The sequence below is a fragment of the Ictidomys tridecemlineatus genome, chromosome 2 (assembly GCF_052094955.1).
Source record: "Ictidomys tridecemlineatus isolate mIctTri1 chromosome 2, mIctTri1.hap1, whole genome shotgun sequence".
Classification (NCBI taxonomy): domain Eukaryota; kingdom Metazoa; phylum Chordata; class Mammalia; order Rodentia; family Sciuridae; genus Ictidomys; species Ictidomys tridecemlineatus.
The window spans coordinates 161,253,093-161,278,549 of NC_135478.1; the positions used below are offsets into that span (position 1 = coordinate 161,253,093).

Sequence of the window (25,457 nt, forward strand, 5' to 3'; positions counted from 1 at the left end):
GCCTCAGTTTCTTCATGTATTAAGTGGGAAAATAATTCTTTTCTTGTTCATTACTGAATTAAAAAAACATGTAAAATGGCTTTCCTTATATTTGCAAAATTACCTCTATAGGTAATTGGTTTTTATTCTTTTATCTCATCTTCATTAGGGAGGCAGCATGGTAAGAATAAGTGATATAATCTGTACTCAATATTAGATTAGAGTTGGCTCTTTGGAATGAAGTAAATAATAGAAGCTTAGACACAATAGAAATTTAATTCTCAAAATGTGCAAATCTATAAACAGGAAATTCTGAATTGGTTTGCAGCTTCATGATATAAAAAGAGATTCAGTAGATGTCATACCATAGGTGGCTTCCCAAGGACTCTTCAAAGCACAGTAGAGCTGCAAGAGTCATAGCCATTACATCTGAACTCCAGGCATTCAGAGGACAAAGTTTCCTCTCCATTGATTCATTTATGTTCATGAGCCTTCCTGAAAGTTCCATTCAGCACTGACCTTTACATCTCACTGGCAGAGCATAATCCCACCCCCAGCTTTAGCTGAGGATGTCAGATACTTGACAAGCAACAATAATGTCTGACACAAACACTTTCTCCCCCTAGTTTTATTTTCTGTATATGCAATTTTGCCTCAGTTCTTTTTACTTAACCTTATACATGGGTGACAAATTGATTTCACCTCTCTTAACATTGCAGTTTACTGGTGGTGGCTGCCTGGAGTGTAGTGGTGATAAAATTCTGGGATCTCATCTAGGCTTTGATTGATTAGTCATATCTGCCATTGGTGAGAAAGAAAAGAGGGGATATTTTAGTATATAGATTCTAGCCCAAAGTCTTTGTTGTACAGATGAGGAGAATAAAACATAATTTCACTTGAAACCTTAATTTCTCCTCCATAACATTTTACTGTTTCTTAAAAAATGTAGCATTGCATTTTACTATTTCTAAAGCAAAGACCTATAGCCTGAGAAAAACCCAGTGATTATAAACTTTAGGAGAACATGCTGTCTTCTTTAAGGTGTACATTGACTTAGCAATAATCAGTCTCTGCAGTCCTGGTCTTTTTTCTTCACAATATGAAAGTGTCTGTTGACTCACCAAGGAGAACTGGGAGGCACAGTCCTTGCTGTTGCTGTTGCTTGTTGTCACTTGGACCAAGTACCACGACATGGAGGTAAAATGTTCAACAGAAGATGTTTTCTTTAGGGTCATATTTATAAAACAGTTTTTTTTTCATGTCACTAAATTCATATTGCATCAGGAGGAAAAATTGTCTTGCTTTAGGTTTTTGCTAGCCTGTTAGCAGATCTTTCTCACCTAATTGTGCTCATCTAAGCAGTAAAAGTGCTAAGCCTCACAGTGTTAACATATGTCCACTCAGAAAGTCTTGTCTAGTGCCAAAGGCCAGATCTCAATCCTGCTATAAATAGAGAAGCTAATTAGCTGATTGTCTGTTTTTTTGGCCCGCAGAGTATCTTCATAGGAACCTTTTATGGTTTTATAGGATCATGTTATCTTTTTGCTTAATCCTTAGTGGGTTAGACCAGAGCTTTACAAATGGAAAATTATGGTTCTCAGAGGGAGATTTACACCCCACCTCCCAGTACACTTGACATTGTCTGAAGGCATTTGGGGGTTATCACACAGAAGTGGAGGTGGAGAGAGGCCAGAGTCCAGGAAAAAATCATGAAACATTCCACAAAACCTAGGATAGCCCCCACAATACATATTCAGCCAAACTAAACTCATAAGGTTAAGAATTGTGTGTTTTCACTCATGGAAGCTAGAAAGGAAGAGAAAAAAGAAGGGGGGGCTAGGGGGTCTCATGAAAATTGAAGGGAGATCAGTAGAATAGAGGAAAGGGGGCAAGGAGTAGGGGAGGGTAATCAGAAATCATGGGGAATGCTATTGCCTAAATTATATTGTTGTGTGTATATTCAAATATGTAACAACAGTTCCATCATTATGTACAACTATAATGCACCAATAAAAATATGGAAATAAAGAGATATTTAGCCAAAATTGTTATTAGCACTGAGGTTAAGAAATCCTGATATGGACAATTCATCTAATGATTAATGTATTATATGAAGATTAAAAAGTTCAGTCAGTTTGTAAATCTTTGGGATGAATATATTTTTCTCTTAATCCGAGGTCTAGATAAACTGTAATCACATGTAAAGTAACTGGCACATACATTTTAACCATAAATTATTTCAAGATGGATTTTTTGTGTGTTATAGCTACACAATTACTACTCTTTATATTATCACTGCTATTTTTTGTAACTACTTTTGAAATGTGAATATGCCTTGTAAATTTTGTTATTGCAGTAATATTTTCACAAAGATATTTTTAGCACTTCCTCAAAGTAGTGAATTATCAAGAGATAAGCAGGTAATCATAACCTACTTAAGCCCAAATTCATCCTAGTCCTAGAAGGGAGTTCCAGGTTGAAGGTTGAAGGGAGAGAGAGGAGAGCTTTCAATGCCAGGGTGTGGCAGACTGGAGGGTTGTGCCACATGTACAAAGGGTGGAATCAGACTAGCATATATGCAAAACCAAGGCAGTCCTTGTTCAGAGGATGTGACATTTGTCAGTCTGCTCTGATTTGCATCTCTTTTCATATGATCCTGATCAGTGATTCTCAACCCTCATTGCCCATTAGAGTCACCTGGGGAGCTTTTAAAACTACCACTCTCTGGACCCCCATCCCCCAGAAATTCTAATTTAATTGTTCTGGGATAGGACCTCGGTATAAGTACTTTTTAATAACTCTCTTGGTGACTCTAAAGTGCAGCCAAGGTTGAGAACCACTGATCTAGATATATTGGATTCCTTGCATGAGTAAGGGAGCTTATTTTCCCATTGGTTCTTAGTGAAGGTTGTGATGGATGCTAGAAACTGTGCTTTTTGTAGTCAAAAGCAGACACCTCCTTGAGGTCAGTGCTTTTCTTGCAAGTTTTTTACATCTGGTTCTCTAGCTCTGCCATATCGTAGACATTTAATCAGAGCAGCCTGTGCTATGTTTCCCTTTGAAGTCTATGTACGTTGAGCTTTTTAAGTAACTTAGCAAATCAGTTAGCAATTTTAGGGAAAACAGTCTTTGTGAGTTAAAGAGATGTAGTTTTATGAATATATGATGCTTCTTTTGCCATAGTAAAAAAGAATTTTAAAAGTACAAAGTAGAGAAAATTCATAGAAAACAAGACAGAATTATGTTTTTTCCCCTCTAAAGTTAGAATACTCTTTTCCAAATAGCTTTTTTTTCTAATAATTATGGTCAACACATACCACAATGCTGAGGCCCACTTAAAAAAAAGTATTTACTCTTTGCTCTGCATTGTTACCAAGAGGTGCCCAGTGTATCTGTTGAGTGGAAAGTGATTACAGGTGCATTTAGTTGATCCCATTTTTATTTTAACCTTTGCTTTTCAAGTGGTTGAAAATAAAAGTTCGGAACATGAAAAAAAAATCTGGTAATTTATGCCACTATGTGATTTACAGGTGGAAATTATAAAGATGGCATTTTGGCTTGAAAATTGGTGTGTTGTTCATTAATTACTGAACTCTACTTAGAAGCTTTAAAAAGATGGCTAAGGTAAAAATGGGGTTATATTCTTTAACCTCCAACAAAGGCTGTGGCTTAGTTACCATGGAGTTAAATATCTCTGAGGCTTTTTTTTTTCATTGTCAAGCGATTCAGAAGAGATGACTTCATTAGTAGTCTGTGATATGAAAGTGATAAACCTCCACTTTTTTAGCACCTGTTCTGTTACTACACATGCCCCTCCATGTGTTTTTCCTATGGTTTTCTCCTAAATCATTGTCACTCAAAGTGCCGTTCAAGAGCCAGCTGGACTCTGAACTATTGAAAATTGGGCCAAGCATAAGACTGGCAAGCAAATAATTAGAATTTTTTTTCACCATTTTGACATTGCCATGGTACTTTTACTGTATTTTATAAAAGTACTGAAGTATCAGCCTCCAAAATATCAAGAGGAGAAGCAACTGGGTTCCTTGTTATAAGCAGCATGTGGAGTCCTGTCCTAGAGAGTTTATTATTTCTACTCCATCTTTAGCTCTCAGCCTCAGTGTCACTTTTCCAGAAAGCCTTCTTTGACTGCTCAGACTAAGGTCACCCCACCTCCCCACCTTCCCTGGTAATACAGGCCTTGTCCTTCACTCATTCAATTTCAGTTTTACAGAGGGTGGGGGTACACAGTTGTGCTGATGTCTGTTTCCCCCAGTGGATATCTCTATGAAGGCATAGATCGTTTCTTTTTTTACTCACCATTGCATTCCCATTGCTTGGCACATATCAGAGACTTAACGGATATATGTTGAATGAGTGATCTTCCCATGTTCTTCTTACCCTTGGATCCTCTCTTCCCTTAATCCCAGAGCTCTCAGTTCTGGTCCTGCCTCCAGCTGTGACAAAGATAACATTTCTTTCCTTTAGATACCTTGCTGGCTTTCCTAAATCTGTTTCCCTGTAGGTTCTCAGCAAGTTAGAAACATGTTCTTGCTTTAGTGATAGAATATCATTGCATACACTGTCTCACAAAACTACAGTTTTGCAATTTAGTGTAATTTATAGAAGGACTTTTAGTTTTGAGAAATGAGAAGTCATAGCTACGTTGCTCAGCTACCATCAGTGTGCAATGGTTAGTGAAATATAATATAATCTGTTTTTTAAAAGATGAATGATAGTTTATTCTCACCCTGGGAGTTGATAGGGGAGCTGCAGAATCCGTTGAACTTCCTTCTGAATCTCCTCTATGAGTTGATGTGATTTTAACATTGATAATTTTAAGTCTTAAAGCAAAATTGCCTTCATGAGCTACAATATAAACTTCATAGTTTCTCATTTTAGAAATTGGCAGAAATTTGAAATTTAAATTAGAACCGAATCCTAAAATTAAAAAAAAAAAAAAAGAAAATTTAGCCTGATACATCATTACCATGCTATAATTAATTAATTTGTTGAGTGCCACTATTTTCTTTGGTCCATTCTAATCATGTTTTTTGCTGGGGTGGTGGGGTGTTGTCATTCAGATGGAACATCGACATCGGAAGAAGGACACCCCAGTGCAGGCCAGCAGTCACCATCTCTTTGTCCAGATGAAGAGCCTTATGTGTTCCAACCTGGGAGAGGAGCTGGAGGTCATCTTCTCCCTCTTTGACAGTAAAGAGAATCGACCAATCAGGTAACTACATATGGAGATACTATCTATGGAGATAATGTTAGGATGGTAGAAATTTGTGATTGGCACATTTTAAGTTCTGTGACTTTTGTACACTTTTACTCTGTCAGTCTCAATTTTCTCATCTGTAGAACTCTATACAGGCTATAGAATTGTAATAATTGACATCAAATGGAAGCATGGCCTAGGTTTCAAGTCTGTTATTTGTTTTGTTTGTTTTGCATTGGAAATACAAGGAAGGAAGTTTCTTTACAGTCTGAAATTGGTTTGCTTATCAAGGTCAGCACATTTTTTTCTTTCAGTTTTCTGTAAACAATTATATTATTCTTATCCTGTTTGGATCAGTTGATATCAAGAGATAGTTAAATACTCATAAATCTTTTCAGTAAAGTTTCAGAATTATGAAATGATGATGAGTTTTCATACTTTTTTCTCAGTTATCTGAGTCTTACCTGTTGTAGTGCTCCTTTGGAAAATGTTAATTTTAACTTTTTTTTTTTTTCGGTGTTAGAGATTGAACCCAAGGCTTTGTGCATACTAGACAAATGTTCAACCACTGAAGTACATCAACAATGCAAATTTTTAATTTTTCGAAAAAAAAATCATAGTGAAGCATATAGCATACCATCTTTTAAGTTAAAATTTTTACATTTAAATCAAGAATTAAAATTAAGTCTCTCAAATCACACAGAGTTATCTTCATTGTACCATGCTTTAAAAATTACTTATGAAAATAGTACTGGTAATTTTAAAGAATTCTGAGCCCTGCACATTGTTTCATAAACATAAAATAATTGTGGAATATTTCTTTTCTCATAAAATTGGTTTCTTTTTCTAGGAAGTATATATCAGGGTTTTTAAAATACATTTATAGTCATAAAATCTTTGGTGAATTAATTTCTGTTAGTCATTTTTTACTGGTAAGTGTACATTTTATTTCATGACAATGGATAGTGTCCGTAGAATTTAGAAGGTGATGTTTTGGTTCGGTAAGGACAGAATTTATGAGGTGTGGAAATAACAATGGCAATACCACCTAAAAATCTACCTTATACACTGCTGGAGGAAATGAATCAGAGTGTTAGAAGACCTTTCTCCCTTCACAAATCAGCACATTAAAAAGGGAAGTTAAGGGTTTGAAAGACTGATCCAAGTTATAATTCAGCACTTTTTAAAAAACATGTGACAGATTATTTGGAGATAAATCATCTCTGCTGAAGTATATATGGTTTATGAGTAGAGTTTGACAAAATCTTTGTAACATTGTTTGCATATAATATGGTTTCTTTAATATTTTTAACAAACTGTACAAACTTAAAAGGAACAACGATGGCACTCTTGCTCATTCATTCCTTGAAGCTGAAGTCTTTGAGAAACATAAATTCTCTTTTGCCACTAATGTTCTAATTGCATTGATGTCAGATTATATTAATTTAGGGTTACTATTAACTTATTCCTGAGTTTTGTCTGGTTATAGACATTTTCAAGTTTTCTAAAACATTCTATATATTCATTGATTTCCAGAGCTCTCCTTTTTACTTGGTGAAAATAACTCCCAAAATATTGTCTTTGTGGTCCCCAAGTTCAGACCAGGAGTGGGCCCCTTTTCCTGGTCTGTAATGTGCTTGGTCTTTGGTGCTCCCCTACCTCCTTCCTCTCTTCCCCTGTCTCTAATATCCCACCTGACCTTTGAAGACCCCAGGAGAAATGAAGCCTGAAGTCCTCTTTGCCTCTGCTCACGGAGTTGGTTCACCTGTGGCTCTCACCTCTTAAACTCACAATCACTGTACAAGTGTTTGGCAAAAGAATGAATCAGAATCAAAACATAAGCTTACTCTGTATTGGAAACCATCTCCAATTTAGCTTATCCACATTTCTAAGGCCTCTGACAGTCACTGATTGTTATCTCTCAGGCTGAGTTCCAAATCTTGTCAGGAGTAAGTTTGATTCCAACTGCCAACCACACCAGGGCACAGTCCCCTTGTGAAGAGGTACAGGGTGCACATTCTCAAGACAGGGCTTGATTCCTGTCCCTGGAGTTGATGGCACCTCCATAGTCCTGACCTCTTTATGCACCCCTACCTTTCCCTCCATCCTAGAACTGATAAGGATCCTTGCTTCCTTCAGTGTGCCTCACAGAGATAATGAATATAAAATGTCTGCATCATCTCAGAAGAAAGTGTTATACATGTAAGATGTGATTTTAGGGTACTGTTAGATTTCTTCTTATGTGGGTATTTTTAAATCATGTCTTTCTCTTTTCAACTTTTTATTTTAGAATTATACATTAAAAAGGTAGGACAGTATGAGGCACGCTGATATACCCACCACCAGCTTCAACAGTTATCAGCTCAGGGCTATTCTTAATTATATCCCTGACCAAGCCTCCTCTTTGCCCCCAGATGATTCTGAGGCAAATTCCTAACCCTCTTACTATTTTTATATATAAGTATTTCAGGGTATATCTCTAAAAAAGGGAACTCTGAAAGAAATTGCCACCTAAAAACTCAATATTATCTTGATATCATCAAATATCTGATTCCTGTCAGTATTTATATTTCCCCTGTTGACTCATAAATATTGTTCACAAATTATTCAAATCAAGAACCAAATCAGATCCATACATTGCAACTGGTTGATTAAATCTTATAAGTCACATTTTCCCTATTGCTTCCCTCTTCCGCTCCCTCATAAGTTCCTTGTATTTTATTTGTTGAAGAAATGGGAGTCATTTGATTTCTTGTTTTCTGATAGTTCAGAATCTAATTCCAAACAATGAAAACAGTGGACAAAAAAAAAAATGGTATAGTTAAGTGAATGCTTCTGTTGTTATATAGCGTCATTATTGTTTCAGTTTACAAAAATAAAATGCAATCTAAGTGAGATCTTTATGGCATTGCCCTGACCATTAATCACAGGAAGTTACCTCATCTAAGTACAGATGGAGGGGCCAACATTTGCAAGACCTGTAAAGGAGGGAGAAGGAAAGGAGGATGTTTATTTCTCTTATGAGGCAGACAACTAGTTAAGACTTTGGTTTTTTAAACCTCCCTCCTTTAAGAAGCAAACAGCCATCTGTCCAACTTTGTTTTAAGTGCTCTAAATATACTGTTATAAGCATCAGTTTTAAAGGTGAGGCAACTAATGCACAGAGTGATTAGGTAATGTGCCTAATGTTCTGTAAGTGGCAAGAGGTAAAACAGAGCCACAAATCTTGTAGTCTGGTCCCAGAGCCCTGTCATCTTAACCTGTACATTGTAGGCCTCTTCAGAATTATTCCTTAAATGCTTTAGTGTTTGTCTGAAATTTTCCATAGTTGGACAGGATTTTATTGACCAGAATGAGAGTCATAGTCTTAATAAGAAATTATTATAAACTAATGATAATGGCAATACTGGAATCAATATAAGCCCTTAGGAATAGTCCATGCTCTAGAAATTGGTTCTTAAAATTGAGTCCTCAAAATATTTCAAGAAAAGCAAAGTAGGGCTGGAGGTGTAGCTCGGCCATATAGTACTTGTCTGGCATGCTTAAGGCCCTAGGTTGGATTCTCAATACCACAGATAATAAACAAACAAACAAGAAAGAAAAGTAGCATCAGCTCTTGCTACCCGACTGTGATCAAAATCTTAGATTCCATTCTTTCAAGTGTCAAATATACAAAAGGAGCAATGTGTAAAAACCACAAAATTGTGAAGCATATAATATCTCCTCAGGTACCAGGAAAATAGAATAGATAGATAGATAGATAGATAAAATTAAATAAACAACAACCCTTAAATCATCATCAAAGCCAGGCCATAGTTGGAAAATTGGTGCTAATTTTATCTTCAAACAGTTACTGGCTCTGCCTGAAGTTGGCCTAGATTGTTAGGCCGCTGCTGCATGGTATGGATACCTCTTGTATGAAGTATGAGTAAAGTCAGGTATAGTCTCACAGCATCCTGCTGGCGCATGCCTGCTGCAGACCTCTTTTCCACTTTCCTTCCCCCAGCTGTTTGTGTAGCATCACCAGCTCAGAAGGCCAAGGATGAAGGTCCCATAAGATAGGGGCTTTAGGAAATAGACTAGAGTCTGGAGACAGAGATTAGCCATGGGCCAGAGTGGGCCAGCTATTCGATGATCATTAAAAATAACTCACTTCTGGGGCTGAGGATATATCTCAGTTGGTAGAGTGCTTGCCTTGCATGTATAAAGCCCGGGGTTCAAACCCCAGCACCAATAAAAAAAAAAAAAATCTGTTTATTTGAGCTTTGTACAATCAGGGCTCAAGTTCTTTCTATAAAAGTTAATTGTTAGTTAAAAAAAATTAGTTTTCCAGAATGAAGTTTCACATGAGTGAAATGTTTCTAGTGAATATTTATCTGGTCAAAATTTGATTTTACCAGTCTGCAAAGGTATAGCCAGGAAAGGCAGGGAACCAGTTCTCTGTAATTTTATTTTAGACATTCTATAGCCTTTGTATAATGTTTCTTATGTGCCAGGCACTGTTCTAAGCTCTTTTAAAAATATTAATTTTTTAGTTGGTGTAAAATACCTTATAAGGTAGGCAGGTACTACAAATATATCAAATTTTATAGCTGGGAAGACTGAGGCACAAAGATTAATACCTTGCTAAAAGTCCTACAGTTGGCATGTGGTGGAGCTGATATTTTAACAGGGAAGTCTGTGCAGGAATAAGTATTCTTAATCTCTTCACTCATCTCATTATCTATAATATTTAGAATATGCTACAAATTATAAAATTGTAATTTGTTTTTTGCTTAGCCAATTTTTACTCACCATTGTATAGTAAGAGATTTGTGGAGAGTTTGTTGTTTTGTCTTTTAAGAAACTAGAGTAGTTGAACTTGAACTCTTTAAGAATTGACAGAAAGAATCCAGTGATGAGGAAGAGGTCACATTCCGGAAGAGGTGAAATCACGGATGGTCAAGGTTCCTTAGGAGAGGGGCTTCAGGAAACAGACTTGAATTTGCAGATGGGAGGATTATCCATGGACCAGAGAAAGGAAGAAAGGGAAAGGTGTGCTGTGTCTTAACTGAGCTATTGGACTGGGAACATACATTTTTTCATTATACAGAGAAAGTGAACAACTTGGTATTATATTTTACAGTATCTCCTTTAGGTTGTATTTAAAATTGGCTCTTAGAATGCATGGCAATAGAAATTGCCATAGTGTTTATGCTGTCCATAGATTATGGAGCTATAGATCTGTATATTAATGCTTATCTTTCTTTGACATGGCAGTTAATAGACAACTGACTGTAAATTATATGGGCCGGTGAAAATGACATAGTTCAGTGGTTGACTAACTCCCCTAGAACATTCATTACTTTATTTATTGATGTATTCTAAGGCTTCATTAATTAAAATTGTACATTTATCTTGGTAACTAATTCATTATTTTATTTCCTTCTCATCTGAGACCATATTTAATAGGACCTGAGTGCCACCAATTGGCATTCACCTTACTATAGGGCTACTCATGCATGTGAGCTGCTGGCATGGGCTTTTATTTGAGAAATTAGCAGCAAGATAGTACCTCTGGAAAAAGCCTTATCCTTGTAATTAATTATAGACGAAGTTAACTTTCTGTTGATACCTTATTAACATACTTTCCTGTAGTTAGGTATATTTTGTATCATTATTCAGTTAAATTCTCATTTTCCTGGAAATACATTTCTATATAAATTTATATGCCTACAATTACATTTTATTCAGTATATCATAACAATTCTATTATTTAAAGAAAAGATAAATAGTGATACAATTGGTGAGAATACAGATTTTTTATATGGATTCATGTGTGAATTTCTCTCCTGGAAGATGCTTATCTTCCTGCATCTTGAAACCATTTTATAGTATGTACGTGGCCACCCTCTGATTATATCACCTGGGTTGAAATCCTGGCTGTGCCATTTAGTAACTATATCATCTTGGGCAAGTTAACTCATGTATATTGTGGCTGTTAACTCATCTGCTAAGTGAGGATAATAGTAGTACATTCCCCCTAGAATTACTTTAGTACTAAACTCTGAGTGTGATGCTTGCACACCTGGTAATTAGTTAGTAAATCTTAGCTATAATGATGAAGATTTTAAAAAACCAGAACAGGAGGTATACTTTAACATAACTAGAAATATGTGATGGTTGCCCTTGAATTCTTAAAGAAATCATGTCTTCAAGGAATTGTTGATTTTTTATGTAAGATATTACAGTAGTGTAAAATTTAGAGAGCCCTCCTAGTAAACTAGTAAAATGGAATATTAGGTGGAAGACTACTTTATTGATGTAGTCTAGTCCCATAGATGATCCCAATACCATTCTGTCTAGAAAACATACCTGCATCCAAGTGAACCCACAATGATTACCTTTGATAACATATTTGACAGAACTTAAAAGGAGTGTTTTTCTACCTAGGCGCAGAGGCGCACACCTGTAATCCCAGTAACTCAGGAGGCTGAGGCAAAAGGACTGCAAGTTCAAAGTCCACCTAAACAACTTAGCAAGACCCTGTCTCAAAATAGAAAATGAAAACAAAAACAAACAAAATAGGCTGGAGATGTAGCTCCATGGTAAAGTGCCTCTTTCTTACTGGTATAGGAAGGTCAGTATTGCCTTTAAAGCATAAACTTTAACTTACAGATGAGAGCAAAATCAGAGCTCTAAATCAGTATAAGTTCATCCTCCAAAGGTGAGAAAATTCCAGTTAGAAGAATGTTGTTACCTCTTCCCATTCATTTGTTTATTCACTCATTACATGAGTGCGTAGGAGTAACTGTCCTGTGTTCACAGTGCAAGGCCCAGCTGGAGATCCAAAGGTGACTCTCAGAGCAAGTGCCAGGAATCTACTTTAAAAAAGATGAAGGATGCTTCTTTGATTAATGTGGGAGGTGGGTCAGTGAAATAGGCATAAAATGCTGAGATGGAATAGAGGTATTTTGTGTTTGTTGCCTTACTCTTTTGTGGGTAAAATTCTAAACAAGATTGGCTGCCATCCGACAGCAAAGGACTGGAAGTGACTTGCAGGAGGAAGGTAGGCAGACTGAGGGCAAGGGTGTGATAGGGATCCAGCACTCCCACTACCGGGTGTGGACTCAAAGGAAAAGAAATCAGTCAAAGAGACATCTGCTCTGGCGTGTTCATTGCAACACTATCAAAATAACCAAGAGGTGAAAATTACCTAAGGGTCAACCAATAAGTGAATAAAGAAAAGGTGATATATACAAATACAGTGGAGTGCTTGTTCAGCCTTAAGCAGGAAATCATGTCTTTGGCCCAATATGGATGAACCTAAAGGACAGTATCAGTGAATAAGACAAACACAGAAAGAAAAATATCAAATTATCTGACTTATATGTGGAGTATAAAAGAGTCAAACTATAAAATAGAGAGAGTAGAATAGTTATTACCATAGACTTGGTGGGGGCTTGGGGAGATGTTGGTTAAAGGACATAGAATTTGTTAGATAGGAGAAATAAGTTCAAGAGATCTATTGTATAATAAGGTGACTATAATTAATAGCAATGCATTCTTGAAAACTGCTGAGAGTGTAGGTTTTAAGTGTCCTCACCATGGGGTGGGAAAGTATTTGAGGTAATGCATATGTTAATTAGCTTGATTTAGGCATTCCATAATATGTACATATTTTAAAATATCATGTTGTATAATATAAATACATACAATTTGTTCTTTTGTATTAGGAATTAAACCCAGGGGTTCTTTCCCGCTGAGCTACATTCCCAGACCTTTTTATATTATTTTATTTTTAAATTTTGAGATCTTGCTAAATTGCTGAGGCTAGCCTCAAATTTGTAATCCTCCTCCAGAGTAGGAGTATACCACCATGCCCAGCTACAATTTTTGTCAATTCAAAATAAATAAATAAAATGTTAAAAAATAATACTCCAATGTAAAAAAAAAAAAAAAAAAAAGGAAGAAAGAATGTGATAGTGAGTTTGTGATGAGTAACAGAATCCCCGGGTGCATTGAGTGAGCACCATTAAGAGATCTCTGAAATCTGTAGGGAACCTGGCTTCCAAGTTAGCTTTGCTAGGAGTGTTCAGGCAGTGCGGATCAGAAGCAGGAGGTAGGGCTGAGGATTGAAACACCACGTGTCCAAAAGAATGAGAAAACTGGGAATCCCGTGATATGTTGAAGAGAATCTAAGAAATTACATTTGTAGCTTCTAGTAGTTCTCTTTGGGGGCTGACAAGATCTAAGAGCCTTTTCATTTTTAAAAGAAAATGAAAGAACTGTACTTTTGAAAAGACTCAGTTCCTGGGGAAATTTTTCAAGAGCATACAGAAGGGAGCTGTTAAGGAAACTAGTTATTTGGCCGAGAGTAGGAAAAAAAAAAAAAAAGGCTAATATTTTTGTGTTTACATGTTAGTACATAAGACAGTCAAGAGAGCAGATAATATTTTTGAATTCTCTGTGCACTGCACTTGTGTTTCTTGGTTCATACATCATTTACAGCTCACCATGGCATGATCATACAAGTTTGGCATCTATATTTTTATATAAATTAGGAACATATATTATTTTGAACATTGAAAAATTGTATGCATGGTTCCCTTTTTCTAGTTTCATTTTATAAAACTAAAATTGTAAGCTGTCCAAAGCAAAGCAACAATGTAGGGGAAAAGTTCAACTGGCTAGACATGCAAGGAGCACAGCCCCAAGAGCAAAAATAGATTGAGAAGGCATTCAGAGACCTCCGTGAATCGTGGCAGTATCAGCCACCCATACTGCCCAGAGTGTTTCCTGCTGTGTCTAGACATGCTGGCACAGATCTCACTGGGGGTGTCTGCCTGTCAGCAACCCGTGGTGCCCTTCCCTTGGGCCTCTTGTTGAAAGGCACTGCTGCTCCCCACCCTCCCTCTTCTCCATCATTTGATTGTTTTGGCAGGTGCATGAAAATTGGGATTGTTGTCACTTCAGAGTTAATCATATTTGTTCTTTACTCCCCCTTTGGTCACACTTCTGTGTCCCATGAAAACAAACAAACAAATAATTGCTTTAGAGACTTAGTGATGTCCTTAATGGGAGAGATTTTAAAGAAATCAGCCAGGAGGTGAATCTAAATGAAAACAAAATAGCCAAGAAACACTTTTATTCGTACTGAGAACACTCAGGGTAGAACTCGCTTATTTTTTTATGTTACATTTTAAGAGCCATACAATTCCAATTATTTTTGAAATTGTGAATCACATTATTATAACAAGTGGCTAGAAATTCAAAATTGCAGAAAACCAAAAAGCCATACAAACTGGCCTTCTCTTTCTCTTGAGTTCTAAGCAATTATTTGGGTGACTTTTTCCTTTTTTACCTTAACATGGAAGTATTTTAGAAGGTTACTGGAAGGGCATTTAAAATATGGCCTGATTAGTGTTCTTTTTGCTAGGATTCTGTTTCTTCCTCTACCCTGTGATTATTGCTTAGAGGGAATTCAGTATATTAAGTTTTCCCAAGTTCCCTGAGGGATAAACTGTCATTACTCAAAGAAACCACCTGGCAAGGACTTCTTTGGTATTCCGTGCCATTTATGTTGCAGGATGATTCAACATCAACAAAGAAATTATTAATGATGCGGCTGTATCTTCTCATCATCTTTGTGTTCTCAGTACCTTGCAGAGTGGCTGACACATGGGGTTGATGCAGTTAAAGGAAGCTTTCAAGTCTTGAGTTGCTGTTGAGGGGAAGCATTAAGAGTTGATGCCATTAGCGTCTTAATCTTCGCTATCATCCTTCCACTCCAGGGGGGATGTGCTTCTTAATAAGCGAGAGAATTCAAGGTGTTGAGTGCATCAGAAACATTATAGAGTTGTTTCATGTTACACTATGTTAATCAGAACTCTGCTCTCAGACCTGTCTCTAGGGAACCATCATTTACAAACACTGTCATGCTAAAAAGTACATAAAAATTGTCAGATAAATGCATAGCATCTTTTCCATCTCATTTCCATTTAGAAATTTTGGACTACAAGTTGAACAGAGGCTACAGCTCCTTCTTCTTCTTCTTCTTCTCCTTCTCCTTCTCCTTCTCCTTCTTCCTTCTTCTCCAGTTAAACATAAATTCACAGTATTCCTGTGGAATTATTGAGGTCAGTTCATTCATTCATTTATTTAGCAAATAATTGTTTCTCTCCTCTTCCAGGCCACTCATTTGGGGTGCTCATCATTTAATAAAATGAGAAAAGTTAGTCCTGCCTCACAAATCTTATATTCTACTTATGTTCAAATGTTGAGAAACATTTTTAAGGCCAGAATTTCTATAACTTTGTTTTCTAAAGTATCCAACATACAAATTTTATTTTATAAAAGTAATTCCAATGTCTAAAACAATGATTAACCTTTTCAGTGGGTAGGTTAAGTTCAGTATAATGTTCCTTTTTAAACTTATGTAAATTGCAGACCTCAGCAGATATTAGTGTACCTGTTCTTATGCATATTAACATTTGTCTATCAATACAGAGGCTTTGTAGCTTTCTGATTAAGAAAGCTTCTGACTTTCAAAAAGCCTATGACATGTGGCATCTAATTAATAAATGCCATTTAATGATGATTTAGTTTCATTTTAAAAAATTGTAGTGAATATGAAGAATCTTACAGGTAAGCTGCTGAAAGGGAAATTTGATTCTGACTTATTTTTATTAAAAAAAGAACATCCTTTTGAGATAATAAATGCATTGAAGATTTATTACACTTATTGTTTTGTAGGACTTGAATTGCATGGATTTTTATTACCTATTCTGTTTTCATGAAGGCTTCTTTGCCTTAAAAAAAATTCCATACTTCAACCCAAAGAAATTATGAAGAGCTTGGGTTTACTTTACTTTCAACATTCTTTATTACACATGCTTTCCTAACAAAGAGTCATTGTTAGAAAAGTCAGAATAATTGCTGAATATAGATCAGAGTGATTCCTTCCTCATAAAGTGTCAGAGATACAATGTTTACAGTGATCAAATTATGTAAATTCCCAGAAGAATAAATATGAGACTTTTTGCCTACCCCTTCTTATTTCACAGTCTCTGTTTCTGTTGACCTAGATACTATCACCCCTACTTCTGGTTCCTTCTCTGAGAAACTTGTTTTCCAGTTAAACTTTTCTGGAGAGAAATGCAAGCAAATATTTTCCTAAGTCATTTAGTTATAACATATTCTTCTTTCTAAGGATTTTACTCAAAGTGAACTTTGAGATTTCTAGGGTCCCATGTCTTTTGAATTTAGATTCATTGTTGCCTTTCCTAAATCAACATCTAATCAAGATTATTTCTTTAATGTTTCAATCAATAAGTCTGGAAATTGTTTGTAATGAGAAGCAGCAGATGTGAAAATCATTTATTTATAATTTTATGGAGTTTTGCATGCCTTTTATCATTGACTCTTACCTTCCTAAACACAAAATTCTTTGAATGTCTTTATCATCTGAAATGAAAAATAGCAAAAAGTGGTTAATAATCACCCTGAGTAGTAAGAAAGAAAAGGACTTGATATTGAAAATTGGCAATGAACTTGACTGTAGCTTAGACATTTATCTCCTCTTGTGTCACTCAGCAGAAGTCAAGTCCTTTGCTGTTCCAGCAAAGCTATCCCATTATTACATGCTTAGTTCTTCCAGACTCATGCATTTGTAAAGTGAAGCTGGGCTTGGATGTTAATCTTTAAAACAGAAAGCACATCTCTTTCCTCCTTAAATAAACGACTATGGAAACATTGGCATTCGGGGTCTTCCTCTTTCCATTTCCCTTTAGTCAAAGAGCTCATGGCCCTAATGTTGCTTTAGTTTTAAAATTAGAAAGCATATTAATAGCCTCTAGAAAGACTTGCTTGAGATGTTGCTTTCATTTATTGCCAAGGAAAAACTCTGTCATTTATGTTGTTCATGTGATTGGGAGAAAGACGGAGGAAAAGTCTTTGACCCTAAGGTAGCTGGGTTTTGTTGCCTGTTTTCTGATATATATGACTGTCTTAAAAGAAAATCAACGATTCTGACTGGTTAGGACCTTAGTTTTTAAGCTTGAACAGGGTCCTTTAATGTACCTGGACCTGATAAATCAGGATCACCTGGTAGTGCCTCAGCTTTGTACAGCTTCTCAGGAGAATGTTCTGATAACTGGGTTAGGAGTCCTTGGATAAGGACACCAGTCCAGTTTGCTACTGATCATTCTCTTTGCATATAACATCCTTTTATCCTTCATCCATAGTGAGCACTAAAGCCCATGTGGCCACCCAGGGCTGCCAGCCCACCCTCCACCCACTTCTCATGGTGTCCTGCCTGATCTAAGTAGCATCAGTTTCTGGGGAAGTTACTTCAACAGTTCATAGTGTAGCTTAGATTTTTCTATTTCAAGTTGTCTTTTGTCATTTGTGCTAGGAAAGAACACAATTACAGCTCTCTTCACACTGTTAGGGAGGAAAGGTAATTATTTTTTTAGAACCTATATATCTTCTTAGTTGGAATTAACCCCTGTAACAAAAAAGAAAGATTCACAAAAGAAAAACAGAGTTTATTGGCATGTGCATTTTGTGTATACATGGAAGACACCCAGGGAATGAGTAATTCTGAAATAGGTGGCTGTGAATTTCAGCTAACATAGCATCTTCAATAAAGAACAGTATACTGATAAAGAAAGGAAAAGATAAAGTCTCTTACCTTAGGTACATATATGACTGCAGGAATGGTGTGACTCTACATCATGTACAACCAGAGAAATGAAAAGTTGTGTTCCATTTGTATACAATTAACCAAAGTACATTCTGCTGTCATGTATAACTCATTAGAACAAATTTAAAAAGAAAAGATAAAGTTTCTAAGAGCAGCAGCTTGTCAGAAGGCAAATAAATGCAAAGAATAGTTAGCAAAAGTTGTTAATGAAGATACCCATTGTGCCATCTCCAGGCCCGTAAGGGTCTAAAATTGTCTTCATTGGTGAACATGGTTCCTCCTGGTAGAAGTGGGAGGCTGGATATTGCATACATCTGTCTCCTCCTTCTAGGCAAATAGAGGGAGAGCAGAGAGATTTCCCAAATCTGCTTCTTCTTAATTGCTCAACAATCCTTATGCCAGGGAGACATATTTTGGGGTAGCATATTTTGGTCTCTTACAACAGATTGTTGGGAGCATCTTGCTCTGTTAGTCAATCAGAAAGCATTTGAGAAAATGTAGGAGAGCCAGGAAATAGAAGCCATTGAGTTCATGCATACTCTGTTGCCTTCTAGATAAACTCTAGAATTCACACTGTCCAGCCGTCTTCTTACCTCTTCCCATCTTATTGTCCATCTTATTGCTCTCATTGTTTCCTCCTTGGTTTCTAGTGTGTCTTCTCTCTCACTTTCTCGGTATAGAAGAGGTATTGGTTGTTATTCTCACATACAGCATAATTAATTTAAGATATTGGCTTTGTTTTTTCAAAGTTACTACATGGATATTTTGTTGCAAAATTGATTTGTATGAGTAAAAAATATCATGACAGTTAGGTTTTCTCTCCAATTGACCATTTTAATGTTTTCTCCCTTTTTAATTGCTTTTGGAGATCATAAATCTATTCCAATGATTTAATTTTTTTTAAAAAAAATATTTTTTTAGTTGTAGTTGGACATAATATCTTTATTTATTTTTATATGGTGCTGAGGATTGAATCCAGTGCCTCACACTTGCAAGGCGGGCGCTCTACCACTGAGCTACAGCCCCAGCCCCTCCAATGATTTAACTTTTAAAAATTATTTGAGAAACTGTCTTTGTCATTTTTGTAGCTTCATATCTTTCATACCACAGGGTTCAACCCACGTTATTACCTAGTCGTATATTTTGGATAAAGTACATGTTGTGTAACTTTTACATACATTAAAATCACTAAATAGTTTTGCTTCTTAGGTGAGTTGTAGAAATAAACATGAATCCATGCAGAGAGATACAAAAATTTTCATATGAAATATAAAATTTAAAAATCTTTAGAATATATAAATACATTTCGATTGAAATATCAAAATCTCTGATATTGGCCACTAGTATCTTTTAATTGCATTACCTTCTGAAGGCAACAGATTATAGTAGGACACCCCATCGGGGAGCCACTTGATGTTATTATGCAGAAGGTTACAAGAACCTTCCCAGATCTGTCTGGCCTGGGGTCCTTTAGGACCCTAGGTAAAGCTTTTGCAACAGAAGGGTGCCTGCTTCTGAGGGGTTGAGATGTGCTGAGAAACAGAGGAGAAGCCATTGGAGTCCTCAGATCCTCACCCTGCTTCCTATAGTACATGTAACGTGGCTAAAACCATTTCTACCAAATTGTGCTATTTGAAACACACTCTTCATTATTAGAGGTCTTTTTCAGGACATCAGAATTTCAGTGGTTTGGCTGTGCAGGCATAAACTTCATAAACACACACATGTTGTGGCTTATTTTTTTTTTCTTTTGGCTTCATGCATTTGTAATTACTTTTTAATTTTTATGGAGAATATTTTATGTGGCATAATTAGTATTGCTCTTTTTCTGTTTCTGAAGTGCTGTTCTTTCAAAGACAGGATTGCATGTTGTTCAGAGCCAAGACACTCGAGCTGGACTCTGGATATTAGTATCCTGCCTCCATCCTTGCCTGGCCATACAACTTTGGCCAACTTACCTGTTATCTCAAACCCAGCTTTCTCATTTGTCAGGCAAGCAGCATGATAGGTTCTACCCCATTAGGGTAGTTGTGAGAATTAAATGAGAAGATCCACATAAAGCCAAAGTTACAGGGTCTGGCACCAGAAGGTACATATTTGCTTTTATTATTTTTCTCTAGGAGCTATGTTGGGGACACTTATTTCTGTTCTTATTACATTATCTTGGTTTTCTCAAATCCTTGTCAGAAGAAGGTAGGTTATAAATAATAATTATGATTTGTTAGTCTTTATTTCCAGAGAAAGAATTATTTATTGTTGATTTATAGTATCATGATGTATAATGAAACACAGGTGGACACTAAATTGCTTCCTGTAGTGAAATTTACTCTAGAAGAACATGAGGCAGTATATGAGGCCAATAATGATCTTTTCTGTACTGATAATATCAATTCTCTTTTCTCAGGTTTTCTACAAGTATTCAATTTCCTTAATCTTTAAGAAGAGGGAGTCATTAGAAAACCTTAGTCACTGTAGATTTATTTATTATTATATGTTTAATATAATGAAGATATAAAATCTACATTGGGACAGGATTGAATGGCATGATCTAGAATTTAGAAGTGCCATGAAACTGATGTGGTGAATCTCACATCTGGTGGTGGGATAGCATTGGTTGAAATGACTTTGGGGGAAATTTTGGAGATTTCCTTAACAGTAAAGAAAATGATATTATGAAAAAGAGAAGGAACATTTGGGAGAGTTAAAGCTTTTCAGTTATTTTGACAATGTTATGTTTTTTCCCTAAAATTGTATATTTGTTTAGTCTTATCAAGGAATACCAAATCATTGGGTAGAAACTGAAGATGGTCAATGACTAGGAAAGAAACACTCAAATCTCTTAAAGTTAGGAAAGAAGCATGAACAATGTAATTCAGGTATATTTATCTTATAATAGGACACTTTTTAAGTTTAGGAAAAGTAGATTTGTTAATTTTTTTTTAAAACAAACAACTTAATAAGCAGACTTAAGATAGAGCATCGAAAGTACATTTGTGTGTAGCCACAAAACTTCATGTGACATAGTTGAGAGAATTTTAGAAGATGTGTCTGAATGAAATATCATTAACTTTGTTCAATTTTTATCGTGGCCTTGAAGGTAGACATCCTGGTATTTCTCAAATATATGAATGATGGAAGGTGATTATAACCCAGAGATTCTAAAATGCCTAACTGTAGGCTTTTCCCCACTCTCCAAAATCATTTGCTGATTGATTACCTGCTATATCAATAAAGATGAAAGAAAGTGAGTTTGTATAGCAGCATCATGTCACCAAATAAATTTTAAAAAATTAATTGACCACAGAGATATTCTTTTTAAATAAGACTGTTTTTAAACAATTTGCACATAACTACCTCCACTGCACTCATCTTCAATCTATTTTTTATCTCCCTCTGAAGTCATGTTTAAGCTAAGGCATACGTCATTAGCTTAGTATATATTGATATTCTTTATGAAATAAGATATGATATAGTAGAATACTTTCATAATTAGGATTCTATCTAGACAAGTGAAATTAAAATTGTTATAGAGCAAAAAGGATCTCTTTCTGAAATAGAATACATAAGAAAACATTTTTACCAGAATATCGATAAAGCTCATGTATATGGAATATGTGTATATTTTACACTTAGTTTTAAATTTTATATTTAGTTGAAACTTAATGTCTAAAATGCCTGATAGATTTTTATATATTAATCTTGGCATTCATCATTTGGATTGACCTATCAGAAGGTAATGTGGTATTTGTTGCCAGTGTTTCAATGGGAATAAGTGTTTAAATGTATCATGCAGAAACACAATTCAAAAAAAAAAAGTAAAGTTAGGACATACTGTTCATGATACAGAAGAGGGGGAAATGTTCACATTGCTTGTGTTTTATAATTAGAAAATACAAATGCCAGCTTTAAACCTTAGTAGTTTTGACTAAAAGTAAAATCAAATTCTTAAACTCTTTTTGGAGTTTCACCTTTGTTTAGTAGAATAATTTATTTATCAAGTCATTTTTTCATTGAAAAAAAAAAAAAAACCTACCAAAGTCAAGTGTGCTGCTACATGCTTTGGTGGCTGAGATAGGAGATCACAAGTTCAAGGCCAACCTCAGCAACTTACTAAGGCCCTAAGCAACTTAGTGAGTCCCTGTCTCAAAATCAAAAATACCTACTGGGCTGGACTTGTGGCTCAGTGGTAGAGAGCTTGCCTCACATGTGTGAGGTACTGGGTTCGATTCTCAGCACCACATATAAATAAATGATTAAAATAGAGTCTTTCAACAACAACAAAAAAAACATTAAGAAAAAAAACCTACCAAAGACTGCTTTGAAGCCTACTCAGTCAGTATTGATACTTCTTTCTTTCTATTTAGTCCAGGTCAGGGGGAAATTTCCTGAACTTTTAAGACCAAGCTTGACTAAATCATGTGGGTATCCCAGGTAGATAAATGACAATGCTTTTATCTCAGTATTCTGGAAATATCGGCTCAATGGTTGTGTAGAGCAGAGATATAATTTACCAATGATATTCAGATGAAGTGTGAGGGTTTTCACTTTACACATGAAATAGAATCTCTACTCAGTCACACACCAGCTCTGTGATCTTGGGCAAAGCTATTTATTATCTTAGTTTTCCTTTCTTTAAAATGGTTATCATAATAGTATCTGCTTCCTAAGAATGAGGTAAATATAGAAGGAGTTAATTCATGTGAAGTCCTTAGCAGAGTGCCTGTCAAATGGTGAATTCTCAGAAGTATTACCTAATAATATGACTTTAGACTGTTGGAAATACAATTTCTTTATCTTAAGATACATTTTTGCATATTTTCTTTTATCTTATATTAAATTTGAAATAATACTGAATTTTCTTCTACTGTGAAGAGAGGATGAAGTCTTTTTTTTTAAATTATAGTAAATGACAGTTGGATAAGACTAATTCAACTCCACACCCTCAATTGTATCTGTCATTCCCAGGGTCCATTTCAAAATAATATTATATAGGAACTTTGACTTTAGTTGAAGCTCCTCATGGTAATTTGTATTCTCTCCATTTATGCCTTATCAGCTACCTGCTCTGTGGAAAAAAAGCTTAGGTAATAGAAATGGAAATGGCCCCATAGAAGTGTGTATTGGTTGCCCTTTTTTATATGAGAGGTCAGAAATAGGCATAATATAAGAAAAAGATGAGGTTAGCCAGGCAGTTGGATCTGTTAAATATTATCTCTGTGAATTTAGATCACAAAAGACAATAAGTTTTCCATAGTGGCCATAAATTCAAATCTATATGCTTCCTTAGAGATCCGTTTATGGTTATCATTTTTTTTCTCCTTCTGTGAATTTGGATGGCACATCCTTTGTTTAAACCAAGGATCTAGTGATGAATAACAGAGACTTGGTAGGTTCTGGACCTTTAATTGATGTCCAGCACTCCATTTCCCTGCTTGCTCCCTAGGCAGAAGCTGCCTGCCCAAGGTTGCACCACCATGTGATAATTACACATTCCATGGGTATTGGCTTTGTGTTCTCTGCCTGAGGCAGCCAGCATTTTGATTCTATCATAGGCACCAGGATATTGAAATTCAGTTAGAATTTGAAGCTCATGGTAGCTGGTAGGTTAATTTTCCTTGGGTTGATAATCATTTTATTTTTTTTGAACATAAATAAATAGTGTCATACATGATCTTGAATCTAAATGGTGTCTACAAGTGATCATTGTCTAGAATTAGTAGCTGATCAACAACAATGTTTGTATTTGCATTAAATCTGGGTGGCACTGTATTTTCAAATGCATGTTCAATGAAGTTTGAGATCTTTTGGTTTAAAGATCAAATAAAATTCAAGTTTCATTTTTGGGGAGTTCTGTTTGTGTTTTGAGTTATATAGACTTAGAAGAACATAAAATATAAAGCTACTTGCCCTTAATTTTAGTGAAGTAATATGATGTAAAACATGAAGATGATCTTGATAGGTACTAACACATGAAGTATGAGGCTATATTTTTTGGTTTTGTGCATTTATTTCTACTTTTTGGAATACTAACAATGGTATCATTGATAGGGAAACCTATCTTACAGCTTTAAAAGTTGTTTTGCCTGTTTATGTTTTCTTTTGCAATTACTACTTTGCCATTTTATAAGAAGTGAAGGAAATATTTATTGTCTTCAGTACTCTCCGAATTTATATAGGTAATTTTGACATTACATGAATAACTTAACAAATGTTGAGCTTAACTCTTAGAATGCATAGCAATTGGAAAAGGAATAAATATTAAATAATTTTCAAAGCATTCCTTTATTTCCCTTATAGTGAGAGATTTTTCTTGAGACTGAATAGAAATGGGCTTCCCAAAGCCCCAGATAAACCAGAACGACATTGCTCTCTCTTTGTGGTAAGTGAATCTTCTTTTGTTAACGAGGTATCTTCTTCCAGCTGTGCTTCAGATTATTTAGGAGAAATAAAAGATTGTGAAAGAACATAGTGAATTGATTTAAACTTTGTAAGTGACACATACATTGCATTAATGGCCAAAATTGTGAATACTGTCATTCACAATTACTGTACTTCCTTTAGGGTATTATTGACTCCTTTAATTTTTCTGTTGGTGTGTTTTGGTGCTCTGATATGATTGCCAAAGTTCAGTAGCAATAGGGCTGAGCATGGCACCTGGTGTTTAATATGTGCTTCATAAATGTGAGAGAGAGCCTGAATGAACAATGGTCTTTCCTTTTAAACATCTCTTAACAGCAGTTGACTCAAAGTTGATTGTAGTGATATTTTTAGAACAGAATTTGAATCATGTCAGAATTTGAATCATGTGCTTCTGCTCTAAACATTCCAATAAGAATATTTATGTTGATCTTTGTCTTTCTGCTCTTGTGAAAATAATGCACTATAATCTTTAAGTGCTGGTGCAGATTATGAATTCTAAAATAACCCAACTTTATTTTTTGGTAGGATTTGGGTAGCAGCGAGCTAAGAAAGGACATCTATATCACCGTGCACATCATCCGAATTGGTAGGTACTGCACTTGTCACTGTTTTACAGGCAAATAGCTGAGAGGTCTCCATGTGCTTGTGTGTTTGTGAGTTTGTGTGTTTGTTTTGCTCTCTGGAATGAAATGTGAAATCCAGAAGCACAGAAATCGGGATTTGTTCTCTGGCCTCCCCAACCTCACATTACAACCTTCTCACCTACCATGAATAGATATTAATCTTTTTCTATGTAAATTGTTAAGGAATTTGTTGTATTCCCTTTTGTTTTCTTGAATCTCCTAAACACATCTGATTCAAATATTTTGTATTTGTCCTTTTAAATTTTAATTTCTTATAGCATGAAGTAAACTTTTAGGACCTGAGTTTCCTACAAGTTGAGGAAAGCTTCACACCAGCTATCACTTTCCTAAGTGCAGAATGTTATAAAGCATTATTACAGAAGATTCTACAAAAAGAGGTTTAAGGGATGCTGAATACTGTATTATTTGAACTGCTATAATGTCATAGCTCATTAATGGGTCTGAGAAGTCCTACAGGGAGAAATCAATATGGTTCTCTAACTTTGTTGACCCAGCTTCCCCCAAATCTGAT

At 35.5% G+C, this 25,457-nt stretch overlaps 1 protein-coding gene across 4 annotated transcripts in view; it reads left to right on the forward strand.

Moving 5' to 3' along the window:
• The window catches only part of Dock4 (dedicator of cytokinesis 4), a 437,803-nt gene that overhangs the window by 205,228 nt on the left and 207,118 nt on the right, over positions 1 to 25,457 (forward strand). For all 4 annotated transcript variants that reach the window (XM_078040061.1, XM_078040058.1, XM_078040060.1 and 1 more), the window contains exons 8-10: positions 5,061 to 5,212; positions 24,180 to 24,261; positions 24,828 to 24,888. In XM_078040061.1, the coding sequence (XP_077896187.1) occupies positions 5,061 to 5,212; positions 24,180 to 24,261; positions 24,828 to 24,888 (295 nt within the window). The remainder of the gene's footprint in view (positions 1 to 5,060; positions 5,213 to 24,179; positions 24,262 to 24,827; positions 24,889 to 25,457) is intronic.